General features: G+C 41.5%; 2 protein-coding genes across 8 annotated transcripts in view; one reads left to right on the forward strand and one right to left on the reverse strand.

Annotated features, from left to right (window-relative positions):
• The window catches only part of LOC138165444 (nuclear body protein SP140-like protein), a 393,692-nt gene that overhangs the window by 299,853 nt on the left and 79,393 nt on the right, over positions 1-14,446 (reverse strand). The window lies entirely within an intron of this gene.
• LOC138165442 (divergent protein kinase domain 1A) overlaps positions 1-14,446 on the forward strand; it is a 125,661-nt gene that overhangs the window by 73,767 nt on the left and 37,448 nt on the right. Inside the window, exon 1 of one of the 7 annotated variants that reach the window (XM_069093809.1) lies at positions 13,720-14,227. The exons of the other annotated variants lie outside the window; for them this stretch is intronic. Coding sequence (XP_068949910.1) covers positions 14,207-14,227 — 21 coding nt within the window. The 5' untranslated portion in view covers positions 13,720-14,206. Of the gene's footprint in view, positions 1-13,719; positions 14,228-14,446 lie in introns of those variants that run through there. 7 annotated transcript variants of the gene reach the window in all.

Here is a 14,446-nt window from a genome sequence, read left to right on the forward strand (position 1 = left end):
AGGCAGCACTTTTCATTTGGGGCTAGCTCACATAGTGAAGAATTTTTTCCTTACACCAATTCTAATTCTGCCTCTTTGTTACTGCCATCCATCGATCCTGGTTCTGCCCTCTGAACCCAAACAGAGCAGCTCTGACCTCTCTTCTGGATGACAGCCCTTCACATTCTAGAAGACACCTCTCTACCCTCTCATGCCCCTTCCCCAACCTTCTCTTCTCCAGACTAAACAGATCCCCAGCCCTGGAACTCACCCTCATTTGGAATGACCTCGAGGCTCTTTACGGGACTAGTTTCCCACCCCTGAGTGGGTGCTCCCCAACTTATTCACATCCACAATTATTTATAATACCCAGAACTGAACATGGTTCTTTGGATGTGATCTTACCAGGAGCCCTCCTTCACTCTGTACTCAGCTTCTCTGTAGGTTACATTAATGCTGCTTACTCATACCCATCATACTGCTGACTCATAGAGAACTTGCAGCCATTAAAAGACTCAGAACTTATCCCAGCTCCGACTCCCTACCTTTTCCTGGTGAAGAATGTTTCTATCAACAAGGTTTATAAAATTGAGTTAGTATCAATATCATGTGTAATAATAGTGTAAGTGTATTGTTATTAAGCATATTATTATTTGTAGTTCAGTCATTTCAATTGTGTCAGACTCTTTATGACCCCACTTGGGGTTTTCTTGGCAGAAATACTGGAGTGGTTTGCCATTTCCTTCTCCAATTTATTTTATAAATGGGGAAACTGAAGCAAACAGGGTTAAGTGACTTGCCCAGGGTCACACAGCTATTACATATCTGAGGCTGGTTTTGAACTCAGAAACATGAGTCTTCCTGACTCCAGGCCTGGTGCTGTAACTGCTGTAACACTTAGCTAGGACATACAAAATAAATACAAGGTAATTTTTTTTCTTTTTTTAGGCAGGGAGGCACAGGCAAGAGGGATCAGGAAATGTCTCATGGAATAGGTTAGAGCAGAGCTTTGAAGAATATTAGGGATTCTAAGAAGTTCAGGGTAGGAGAAAGTTCACTTCAGATGTCACATTGCCTGTTATGCGGGTGTTTTGGTTTACTCTTTATTTTTCTTCTTCTCCCACCCTCAATCCCACCCACCACGAATACCAGTTCCTCAGCACAGTAAACCATGGAGATCAAAAACTCTCTTGGACAGGGACCAAACATTATTTATAGTTCCCCCAGGACCTAGCACAGTACTCTGTACCTAAGAGGTAATTAACACATTTCTATTGAGCCAAATTGAAATAATTTACTATAAAATTATAACATCAAACAGCTTTTCAGATAATTAGTAGCAGAGGAATAAATAAGGTCCCTGGTTCATTGTTCTCCTTTTTTCTATCTCTAGTGATTTTTAATGATAAAGTATTTTCATACACAGATATTACTAATTGCTTAGTTGATTAGTTCTTCTGTTTATTAGAGGTTTAGTTTTAATTTTCCTAATTTAATTATATAAAATGTTTAAATTAAAGCACTAATTCTTTATAAATTTGACAGTTTCCACTTGTTGAAGCAGTTTCCATTGTATTCCTTGGCCAGCCATGGTGTTTTACTTAGGTTTTCTTCTGTACTCCTTTTGGGAACATAATTTGAAACAAGGTAATACCTAGATGTTTCAGTGGATAGAATGCTGGGCCTTGAGTCAGAAGGTCTGAGTTCAAATCCAGCCTAAGACACTTACTAGCAGTGTAACCCTGGGCAAGTCACTTTACCCTGTTTGCCTCAATTTCCTCGTCCATAAAATGAGCTGGAGAAGGAAATGGCAAAACACTGCAGTATTGTGAGGAATGAAAAACCAGAGAAACAGAAGCTCTGGGTAACTAATGATCAGTTTATTAATTAGCATGGTCAGTAGTTTCTCTCAGTGACCAAAGATAAAACCATGAAGAGGCCGAAAGACCTAATATACTTTTTAAAAAGACGAAGCCCCTCACAAGGAAAAGTCAACCCTGATTCATACACACTTTAATGAGGCGGCGGTCTTGATATCTTCAGCCCCTTGGGCTGAGAATGTGACTTGATCATGAGAGTCAGCTGTGTCCAGCAGTCCAAACTGAGGAATCCATCTCTACCCAGACTCTTTGGTTTGTTTTCTCCTTCATGAGCTGGGCCACCCTAACCTCCCGTGGAGAGGTGTAAACACTTGGGCTTATTCCCTAAGGGCAAGAATTCACCTAGATCAGATTCTGTTACACTCTACACAGAGGTAAGGTCTCCTAGTTGGCTGGAGCCCTGCCCAAAATAAAGGAGGATTAGGCCATTCTCCTCTGTCTGCCTTGTCCTTCAGAGACAGGCTGATTGACCTACCAGGGCTGGTCCCTGAATGAGGAAATAAAGGAAAAAGAAACATAATCCCAATTTCATAATTGGTTGTTATAATTTTTCTCAGTGTCTTTGCCCAAGAAAACCCCACATGGGGTCAGAAAGAGTCAGACATGACTGAACAACGAATATAGCCAACCAATGAAACAGCCCTGGAGTAACAGTGCTGATAGTCATCAGTCTTGTTTCAAGTACAAATAAAAGGGAGAGGGAGGGAGGGAGGAAAGGGAAGAAAGAGAGAGGGAGAAAAGAGAGGGAGAGAGAGGGAGGGGAGGAGGGGAAGAGAGACGGAAGGGAAGGAGGGAAAGAGAGAGGGAGAGAGAGGGAGAGAGAAAGAGAGATCAGAAACAGTAAGGACCAAAAGCAAAAGCAACAATTCTCATCCCTAATGAGAGAATACAATGTAAAAGAGCCTGTTATAGTTACTTGGGCAACAGTCATACAGGAAAAATAGTACCACCAGACAAAAATTATATTTTTATAATACTAGATAATATTTATTTAGGACTTTACATATGTTAACTGATTTGAGGTTCACAATAACCCTATGAAGTTGGTGCTATTATTATCCCCATTTTGCAGATGAGGAAATGAAGACAAAGAGGTTAAATGACCTGCTCAGGGTCTTGCTGCTAGTAAGTCTCTGAGGCAGAATTCGAATTCAGGTCTTCCTGACTCTAGGCCCAGAGTCTATCTACTGGGCCACCTAGCTGAATTATAAAAGTAAATCATTTTTCCAGCTCCTAAAAGCAAAGATCCATGAAGAGTTTAGAGAATATCTATTACTACTTTTGATTACACCAAAGTGAATTCTTTCCTCTTCCCCTGGGGATGCAGCTCACCCAAGGAGTAGACTAGTGTGCACTCCAAGCCCAGCTCAGCTCTGCTAATCTTTTCTGGGACTTACAAAGCAAGTGCTCATGGTTACAGCCACGTCCTCTGCCCTCCTTCCATTTGTCTGAGTTCTCAGGCAAATTCAGTCTTCCTTACGAAACAGCATCTTGAGGGCCAAGTTTCTTTGCATCTTCCAACTGGTCAGCATAAAGTGTGTATCTTTGATATGCTTCAAGTCAACAAGCATTCATTAAGTGCATACTGTGTACCAGGAACTTTGCTAAACTGTGGGAATAAAAAACAAAGCAAAAGCAGTTATTTTCAGGCGTCTTTAAGATTGGAATAGATCGTAATATGGAAACATGAAGCATTTGATTCAGCAGACATTTATGAAATGCTGTTCCTTGAGCAAGATGCCCTATCTCTTGACTCCAGACATTTTCACTGGCTGCCTCCCATACTTAACTTAGGATGCTCCCCCTCCTCATCTCTGCCTATTGACTTCCTTCAAGGCCCAGCTAAAATCCCTTCTTCTACAGGAAGCCTTTCCCAACCTCCCTTAATTCTAGTGCCTTCTCTCTGTTGGTTATTTCCTATTTAAACTCTGTAGACCTCATTTGTCCATAGTCGTTTGCATGTTGTCTACCCTGTTAGATTGTAAGCTTCTCTAGGGCAGGCTCTGTCTTTTACCTTTCTTTGTTTCCCCAGCCGTTAGCATGGTGCCCACCCCATAGTAGCACTTAATAAATACTTAGCTGATCAGCTGACTGATCTGCCAAGACTCTGGTCAATATAAAGGACTTAAAAGCAGTTTTATAACAGCTACAGGAGGAAGTGTGATAGTGTCAGTCACGAAGGAAGAAAAGTTCTGCCATGTGACAGTGAGGGTGCAGTTGAGATTACATGATAAGAATTTGTAATGGTTTGGCCAATGTTCCGGGATTCGGTATAGAAAAGTCAGATGGGGCTGCCCCAAGCCTGAGAATTGTCAGGGCATAAGATCATAACACAATATTGATGATGGTGAGCATTCTAACACCCCACCTCCTTGAAATAAGACCCGTTGTCCTAGCCTTGTAATATTCTACAATATCCTGCAATAAAAATTTATTTCGCTTCGATTTGCTTCTGTCCTACTTAGTGTCCTACTGGGAAATCCATTAAATTTTCTTTCCAAGATTTTTGTCATTCATGTATCATGACAAACGCTCAGTGGGTGTGGTAGTCAATTAACAAATTCACAGAATATTTTTTACTTTAAAAATATATCAGGGGAATGGGAGATAAAATGGATTATTTTGATTACATAAAATTAAAAGATTTTTGCACAAACAAAACCAAGATAGTCAAACTTAGAAGAAAATGAGGAAGCCAGGGGGAAATTTTTGCAGTGTATTTCTCTGTTTTATGAGACTTTTATGTCTCATTTTTCAAATATATAGAGAACTAAGCCAAATTTATAAAAAAAAAAAATAAGAGCCATTCCCCAGTTGATAAATAATTCAAAGGATGTGAACAGGCAGTTTTCAGAGGAAGAAATCAAAGTTATCAATAGTCATATAAAAATACTCTAAATCACTAGTAATTAGAGAAATGCCAATTAAAACAACTTTGAAATACCATATCATACCCATCAGATTATCAAACATGACAGAAAAGGAAAATGACAAATGCTGGAGGGAATGTGGAAAAACAGTTAGGAGAGCTGTGAACTAGTCTAACCATTCTGGAGAACAATCTGGAACTATGCCCAAAGGGCTGTACAACTGTGACCCAGTGATACCACTGCTAGGTCTGTATCCCAATGAGATCAAAAAAAGAAGAAAAAGACCTATATGAGCAAAAATATTCATAGTAGCTCTTTTTGTGGCAGCAAAGAGTTAGAAACTGAGATGCTCATCAGTTGGGAAATGGCCAGCAGGTTGTGGTGTATGAATGCAATGGAATACTATTATGCTAAAAGAAATGACAAAGGGGATGGTTTCAGAAAAACCTAGGAAAACTTATGTGGGCTGATTCAGTGAAGCGAGCAGAATCAGAACAAGAATCTATAGACGAACAGCAGTATTATAAAGATAATCTATGAAAGACTCAGTCACTGACCATCACAACCCCAGATGACTCATGGTGTAAAATACTGCCCACATCCAGATCGAGAACACATAGTCTCCAAGCACAAACTGAAGCATTTTTTTTCATTTCTTCATTTTCCTTGCTTTGGGGGCAAAGAGGGGTGGGGAACATAGCTAATGCAGAACTATGTTTGTTATGACTTCATATATATAATGAGCAAAAATATATCAGGTGAAACAAATATAGCTGCTCTAGAGTCCCATAAAAGCAAAAATACTTAAAATGTTATTAAATTAGATGTGCAGGAGGGAGAATTGCTGAAAGAGTATTATCTTCCAAGAGTCTATAAAGTTCATTATGAATTTTGAAAAGCAGTTTCATGGTACCTTTAGTGAATATTTCTATAAGACCAGACTAGAAATTTTTTTTGGAAACCTTTCCCCTCCCAAACACCAAATACTGTCAGAACATGTGTCAAAAAGCCTGATAAAAGAGAGTGGCCTTTCTACATCCTGGCATCTCTCAGACTGAATGGCAAAGCTGCTATTATAAAGTGAGTTTCTTGTCTTTGAGATGGCTGTTGTCATGGAAAGTAATGATGATGGGAGGGGTGGGAGCTGTTCAGCTCTAATGAATTTGGTGAGCCCTGCTAGCAGCAGTGACTTGTGTAGATGATATATCCAGGCATAAAAAACATGAAGATGCTGGGGGAGGAGGGGGGAAATTCCAGCACAGCAATTAAAGCATCTTTTTGTGAAAGGTACCAAACCCATGCATCCTGCCCTTCCCAGTGTCTTTTCACTTGCCTCTTTGGACTTTGTTCTCGATAGTGACCCTGTCTCTACTCTAAGCATCCCCCCTTCTAGCCTTCGTTCCTTGGTAATGATATTGCTTCTGGCATTGAATTATGCAGTCTTGATTCCCCAGCTAGTAACTCTTTACCCTGCCTGATGGAATGTCCAATTTTGCAAATTTTTTTGAATGCTTGTTCAATGCCCAGCTCTGTGTGCTGGGTGCTGTTAGGACCACAATGATTATGACATTGTTCCTACCCCCAAGGAGCTGATGGTGTAGTTGAAGATATAAGACAGATATGAAACAGAAGACAAAACAAGACTAATTCGAATTACTATAATGTGTGGTATTCACGAGAGTCAGCAAAAGCTTCATGTGAGGCTTGAATTGTACCTTGAAGAATGACTAGAATTTGGAAAGGCAGAGAAGGGGGGGAGCATTCTAAGTTGGAGGAATAGCCTAGATGAAGCTCTGACTTTCTGGAACCCTCACTTTTCTAAATCTGTTTTCTTCTCATCATTCCACGTGCTCTTCTGGTTCTGCCCCTCATGCATGCCCGATGAACCTGTCTCCTCTGTCCCCTTACCTGTTAAGGCAGCAGGGTTTAGTGTAAAAGACATTGGATTTAAAGGCAGTGGGCCCTGGACTCGAGCTCCAGTTCTACCACTTAATCACTTTGAGATGTTGGCCAATTAACTTCGCTCACCTTTCTGGGTCTCAGTTTTTTAATCTGTAAAATGAAATGGATGATCGGGATGATGTTAAAATGTCCCATCCAGCCCTAAAATTCCACTGTTATTTTTTACTCCATACTCAGACTTCACCTCCACCTCTTTCCCAGGAAACCTTGGTAAAGACACGAAAAGAGCATCTTCTTGCCCTGGCACCCATGAAGGTGAGCTCTCGATCAAGCACAGCTCACTGATGGGCCTCCCCGAGGCTGGAGACCTGCACTACTCCCTAGGAATTCATGCTGTTGCTGCCACTGAAAATCCAGATGATATGACCACCATCTCGTGCAGGCATACTGGCTGGCATGCCACCCAGAAATTTTCTTCTGCGACTGGTGCCGCATGTCGCTGGGTATCTGGTCCATCTTTCATGTCTTTCACATGTGCCTAGTAACTTTCTTCACCAGATCCAGGAAGCTTTCTGGGAGCTCAGCTCTTGGGGGTTACAAATCCTAGGGCTGATTACTAGTCTTTGGTGGAAGTATTTTATGTTAACTCCCCAACCATTGATCATACCGTAGAATTCAGAATCCCCATTTTGATATATGGACATTACCATTCCATGAAAAAATAAGAGAGCTCACCCCATTGGTCTGCTGTGGTTAAAGCTGGCCCAGGGAATCTTGCATATGCATTGTACTGTCTCCCATGAGCACACATGGAAAAAAATGGTCTTTGCTTCTATGGGAACCCAGAGGAGAGGGGAAAGAAGGAGCAGGCAGCAGCTATAAGGCAAGGACAGAAAAGGAACTTTAGGGTGGATGGACAGACTCTTCTAGCTCCAGAATCCACAGCTGCTTACAGATTCAAATGCAGGCACATAGGAGCCATTGGGGCCCATTCAGGAGGTCAGCATTGACTGGAGTACTCAGCCTGCTCCTGAAAACTAGTCCTTAGCTCTGACTGCTCCCTCCATAGAGGGATGGGAACTACCACAGAGTGGGCTTATGGTTTACCCCAGGTGTTTGTACTACAGCCAAAACATGTTGAAGGAAAATCAACATGTTTCTTACAAATAAGGATAAATAGAGAGATGGATGGATGGATGGATGGATGGATGGATGGATGGATGGATGGATGGATGGATGGATGGGTGGAGGATGTATTGTTGAACAAATAAATGAATTGATGAATGAATGAAATGGACACAGCTAGTGCAGTTCATGACCATGTAAATTTATTATCGTTGCTAGGGCAGCCTAGCTGTAATTAGCTCTCTAACAAGCCCCCACTCCAGAATTCTGGGGATGGCCTTTCTGTCTGAGCTGTAGCAAGGGGCTGTACAAGCAGCAATGAGTTCCCCAGGTTTCGGTCCTCTCTCACCTGCTTTCTTTCTCCACCTCCAACACCTTCCCCCTCTGTAACCATGCTAGAACAGGCCAGCTCCTTTGCCAAGGACTTCCTAGCTGGTGGCATTGCCACCGCTGTCTCCAAGGCTGTGGTGGCCCCCATCAAGAGAGTTAAGCTACTATTATGGGAGCAGCAGAATTCTGGGGATGGTGCTAGTTACAGTTGAATTATGGCTTATGTGTGGTTTCTCCCCAGTGGGATGGGGTGGAAGGTTTGAAGGTGAAAGTCAACAAATCAGCAAGCATTGATTAAGCGCTGCCGTGTGCCAGGCACTGTGCTAAGTGCAGGGGGTACCGAGAAAGGCAAGAACAGCCCTGGCTCTCTACGAGCTCACCATGTATTGGGGGAGATAGCTGTGTGCTAGTAGGAGAGGCTCAAGGCACAAGAGGAAACAGACATGGGACAAGGAGGCTATTTGTAAACAGATAGAAATGCAGGGCATAAGAGTCAGTGAGCATTAGCAGAATTATTAGAACAGCCATGGGTATAATCATTTGGGCGGCTGTTACGATAAACCTTATCGGAATATAGAGCAGTTGTATAATACTGCTAATTAGGCATCTCAACTCAGCCCCAGGCTTTACCTTCTATCCAATGATGCCTCTCCCTCCCCCCCCCTCTGTCTCTGTCTCTCTGTCTGTCTCTGTCTCTCTGTCTGTCTGTCTGTCTGCCTCTCTCTCTCTCTCCCCCTCCCTGTCCCTCTCCCTGTCCTACCTATCTAGCTGATCTTTCTCATTCCCTTTTGCTGGATTATCATTCATCTTCTGTCTCTAAACTCTTGTCCTCTCAGTCATGGAAGACGCTAATCTTTTTTTTTTTTTTTTGCTTTTTGGAGGGCAAATAGGGTTAAGTGACTTGTTCAAGGTCACACAGCTAGTTTTTGTGTTAAGTGTCTGAGTCTGGATTTGAACTCAGGTCCTCCTGACTCCAGGGCTGGTGTGCTATTCACTGCACCACCTAGCCGCCCCAAAAATAGAATTCATGATCTTTTTTTTTTTTGCTTTTTGGAGGGGGAAGGCCAGGGCAGTTGGGGTTAAGTGACTTGCCCAAGGTCACATGACTAGTACATGTTAAGTGTCTGAGGCTGAGTTTGAACTCAGATCCTCATGACTCCAGGGCTAGGGCTCTATTCACTACGCCACCTAGCCACCCTGGAAGACACAAATCTTAAAAATATAGATAAACTACCTGTCTCAAAGTCAGTTTCTTCCCCTAACCTAATGGATAAATATAGTGTATGTTCTGTCTGCTCTACCCACTGGCTATTTCTCCTTTCAGTCCTCTTCTCTGGCCTCCCCCAATATTGAAATTAGACCAATTAATAACCCTACAATGGCTTCTAAATGTTCACATGAAAGAAAGAGTCAATTGATGGGGCAAATTTCATTGCTGTCTTTTTTTAAGAAATTGCTCATTACCCCAACCATCACCCTGATCAGTCAGCAGTCATCAACATCAAGGCAATCCCCTCACCCAGCAAAAAGATTACAACTTGCTGAAGGCTCACATGATGGTTAGCATTTTTTTTAGCAGTAAAGTATTTTTAATTGAGGTTATGTGCATTGTTTTTTTAGATATAATGCTATTGCACACTTACTTGACTACAGTATAGTGTAAACATAGCTTTTATATGTGCTGGGAAACCAAAAAATTCCTATGACTCACTTTATTGCAGTGTTTGCCTTATTGCTATATTTTCTTTATTGAAGCATTTGCTTTATTGAGATGTTCACTTTATCATGATATTTGCTTTATTGTGGTGGTCTGGAACTGTACCATCAATACCTCCCAAGTACGCCCGAGTTAAGCCCCAGGGAAGGTAGCAGATCCTTACAGCCTTCCCATGCCCTAGGAGAACAAGGCTTTGGGGCGACATCTCAGGGTAGGAAACAGGACCTAGAAAAGTTAGTGTTTGCTCAGTGTTTCCCCCTCTTTGCGCCAGTCTGGAAGGCAGTCTGGTCCATGGATCTTGTCCAGCTAGAGTCTAGGAAAAGCCTAGATGAAGTCCCTACCCCAACACCCAGGGAAAAGGAAGGAGGAAAGAGAGTAAGCATTTATTAAGCACCTACTATGTACTGGGCATTGGCTAAATGTTTTACAAAGAAGGCAGGAACATGGTAAAGAAAGCCTATGGAGATGAATCCCAATACAGCCTGAAAAGGAATAAAGAAATGGTAGCTGGGCCTGCTTAAATTGGAGGGTCAGGGAGGAGCTAGTCTTTTGGAGAGGCCCCAGTGTAAGAAGCAGTCTGGGGATGGAGGGAGTTTCAACAAGGAAGAGTTTTCCCTGGGCATAGAGGCGGGTCAGCAGGACAGCCTGCAGAGGGGGAATATGAAGAAATGTGGAGACAAGAACAGCACAAGGGAAAAACCCATTAAAAAAAAAACAACAACAGTTGGGGTAAGTGAGTTAGGGGCATACCACTAAGAAATGTAAGTTGGCATCCCCTTCACATTCTCATGTTTGGATTTTTTCTACCCCTCTTTACCACAGTGCCCTCTGAAGCCCCAAAATCTAAGGCATCTAATAATTAGTCATTTGCATGTAAATCTTTCAAGGTTTTGAAGCCAAGGAGTTTGGCACTAACAAAGGCTTTTTATTGAGAAGCAGCCTGGCATAGCAGGAAGAAGGGGGATTCTTAAAGTCCAGAGACATGAATTCAAATTGTGATTCTGACATTGCACGACCTCCCCATCTGTAAAATGGGGATAATAATACAATATCTTCTCTCAGAGAGTCGTTGTGACAGAAGTGCTTTGCAAATCTTAGAGATCTGTAGAAATAAACGAGTTATTATTATTGCCTGAGTCATAGACAGAGGAACATGGTATCCTTATATTCTAAACTGTGCCCTGTTAGTCTGTGTTTTGGTAGGATTGTTTTCTATCATTTTTCATGGTATGTAAATAGTATTTTCATTACTTTAGCATTGCTCATAACACAATTTTTATGAGAAAATGTTTTCCAACTTCTAAGCAACTGCCAAACTTGTAAACTATAACAAGATTATTGTCTAGGGACAGTCTTTATATGTATGCTGATTAGTTTGTCTCATTTTAATTATGTTATAGTCTTCTAAAGGGCAGGAAGTTGTTGTCTAATTTATATTATAATCCCAGAGCCCTTGATAAAGAGCTCTTTTTAATTTTTTATAAGATGAGAAACCGCCAAAAAATTGACAGTTCTGAAAAATTAGAATGATTTTTGTAAGCTATTGGAGAAAAAAATCTGTGGGGAGAGTTTCAGAGTAATAAATGGAGAACAATCTATTTGTTCAGGAGCTATGCAGGAGAGAGAGAGGCCAGCTGGCTGCTCAGCCTGGGTTTTGCTTAGCAGCAGCACCCTGTGGTTTAATAGGGTCATCTCAGGTAGAGTAGGAGCCTTACTTCACAGGCTCAAGTGTTCAGTATCATCTGTTCTAGTGACCGAGAGGTTGAATTGGCTGCCAGACAGGAGTGAGAGAAATAGGTCTGAACAAGAACTGGCCCAAGTTCAAGGATGTAAAATCTAATAACACACTTGCTGACTTAAAGGAAATTGGAAGGACTATTCCCTAACTCTTCCTTCCCTAACCCTTCCCAATAAGGAAACTGGGGGAAAGTTCTGGGGAAGGGATCAAGTGTAGTGATGGCTAAAAATGAAAAAGACAGGGCTTTTTCCAAGAGATAAAGTGATATTGGACAAAGCATAGTTTTAGGAAGAGTGAAGCAGAGGAAGGAATTTTAGAGTTCAGAATCATGGAAGTTGTAGAGTTTGAGGCAATGGTGAGGTCTAAGAAGTGACCAGTCACCCTTTAGATGACTGAGGTAGTGTGAAACTGGGGGTCATGAGAAATGAAGAGGTTGATAAACTGGAAGACCAGAGTATTTGAAGGCACTTCAGAATTAATATTTAGGGACCCTACCGAGAACACAGGGCAGTAGATAGAGTGTCAGGCCTGGAATTAAGACTCATCTTCCCAAACTGAAATCTGGCCTCAGGCATTTACTATGTGGCCCTGGGCAACTAATTTAACCTTGTTTGCCTCAGTTTCCTCATCTGTAAAGTGAGCTGGAGAAAGAAATGGCAAACCACTCCAATATCTCTGCCAAGAAAACCCCAAATGGGATCATTGAGAGTCAGACACGACCGAAACAGGTTGAACAACAACTATGAACACAGGGGCTTGGGGTAGAGAAGATTGAATCAAATCCCACAAAAAAGAATGGAAAGTGACCAGAGGCTGTTAGATAGCAGCAACAAGGATTTAGTTTAAGAGGATACAGACAGTGAACCTCAGAGGAGGCAGCTCAGGGTCTGGAGGGGGCAGGGCTGAACAAGGCTTATCCCAGCTTCTCCCAGTTAGGGACGGCTCTTTGAGAGCAGGGTCTATCTGGCTTTTGCTTTTGTCCCTAGAGTATGGCACACTGTGTGGAATGTCACAAGTACTTAATAAATGATTTCTCATTCATTCATGGCAGAAGAGAAGGAGCAGCCACTTCTAGAGAGGGTGGCCAGGATGAGGTCTCTTATGGAGAAAGCCAGGTTTCTGTAGACACAGGAAAATCGAGAACAGGAGAGGAAAAGATCTAAGATCAAAGAGGGTTTGGTAATAATTGAGTGGAATTTCCAGGAGCTACAGTAGAAGAAGCAAGTAGAGAATGATGGACATTAGGAAAGAATAGGGCTAGAGAAATAAGAATGGGGTAGGGATGAAAGTATACGGAAAGGCAAAAGGAAAGGAAGTTTACCCTTCACAGACAGTGGTTCTAAGTCACAGGTATTAGAGAATGGAGAAAGCAACAGGAAGCACCTGTTAATTGGAGTATTTACTTAATTAGAGCAAAAGAGGGGAGGTGATCAGAAAGGTCATGGAGAGGAGCAAGCCACTAATACTAGGGCCCCTGTGTGGTTAGAGAGTCATTGCCTCTGTTGTTCCTCTTTCCCATTCTTCGGAGGCTCTGGTGCCAGGGCTAGTTCCATTTTTGGCCCTTCATTTAATGATTCCCCAGTACATGGGTGCACACTTAGTTTGGGGCTACTATGAGAAAGTGGCCATAAATATTTTTTGTGCCTATGGATCCTTTTCTTCTTTCTGTGGTCTCTTTGGGGAATGGGTTTAGCAGTGGTATTTCTATGATACAGGGTATGCACAGTTTAGTAGATTGGGGGCCATAGTTCTGAACTGCATTCCAAAATGGCTAGACCAATTCACAGCTCCATTAATGGTGCCTTAGTGTGCCTATTTTCCCAAAGCCACTCCAACACTTGTCATTTTTCTCTTTTGTCATCTTTGTTGATCTTATAGATGTGACCTGAAACATCAGTTTCTTTAATTTGCATTTCTCTAATTATTAGAAATTTAGAGCATTTTTTTCATGGTTGTTGATAGTTTGGATTTCTCTCTTTAGAAAACTGTTCACATCTTTTGACCATTTATTTATCTATTGGGAAATGACTCTTGGTCTTATAAATTTGAACCAGTTCCATATGTAGCTTACCTATAAAGTCTTCTTTCAGAGAAACTTGCTACAAAGATTTCCTCACAGTTTTTTGTTTCTTTTCTAATTTCAATTGCATTAGATTTGTTTTGTAAAAAGTTAATTTTATATGATCAAAGTTGTCCATTTTATCTTATGTGTTCTTTCCTATCTGTTATTTGGTCATGAACTCTTCCCCAATTCATAGATCTGAAAGGTAATTTCTTCCTTGCTCTTTAATTTTCTTATGATGTTGATTTGCCCCTACATTAAAGCAAAACACACATACATGTATATACATAAACCTTTGTTGGTTAGCTAGTTGTTGTCATTTGTTCTTGGAGAGGACCACAACGACATCACTATATTAAAGTTCAATTACGGTGTCTGACTGTGGCCTATCAAACCAATACAAGCTCATTGTGTGAACATTTGGGGTGGGCTCTCTAAATTTGTGCCTTCTGTATCCCCTTTGAACTGTTTCAATTTTGCTTTGCTCACAGAGCCCAGCAACTTCTCTGATGTGGGCACCTCATGCTGACCGGTCCTGCACCAGTGTCTCCCATGTCTCACAATCAATTTCAAAGTTCAGAGAGACATTGAGAGTTTCCTTGTATGGCTTTTTCTGACCACCATGTGAGTGCTAGCCCTGTGTGAATTTTCCATAAAATAGTCCTTTTGGCAAGCATACCTTTGGCATTTGATACATTGTACAGACCATTTTGGTGGTAAAGGGAATTAAAATTCCCTAGCAGGGTCTATTTCCTAGTTCTGGTAGCTTAAATTAAGATGATTTCTATTTCAAGACCTTATATATCAGAATCATGTGAAATATGATAACTTAGAGACAAAATA

Source organism: Petaurus breviceps, unplaced genomic scaffold, assembly GCF_028583685.1.
Source record: "Petaurus breviceps papuanus isolate PSGF00001 unplaced genomic scaffold, PetGlider_PUasm1.0 208, whole genome shotgun sequence".
Lineage (NCBI taxonomy): Eukaryota > Metazoa > Chordata > Mammalia > Diprotodontia > Petauridae > Petaurus > Petaurus breviceps.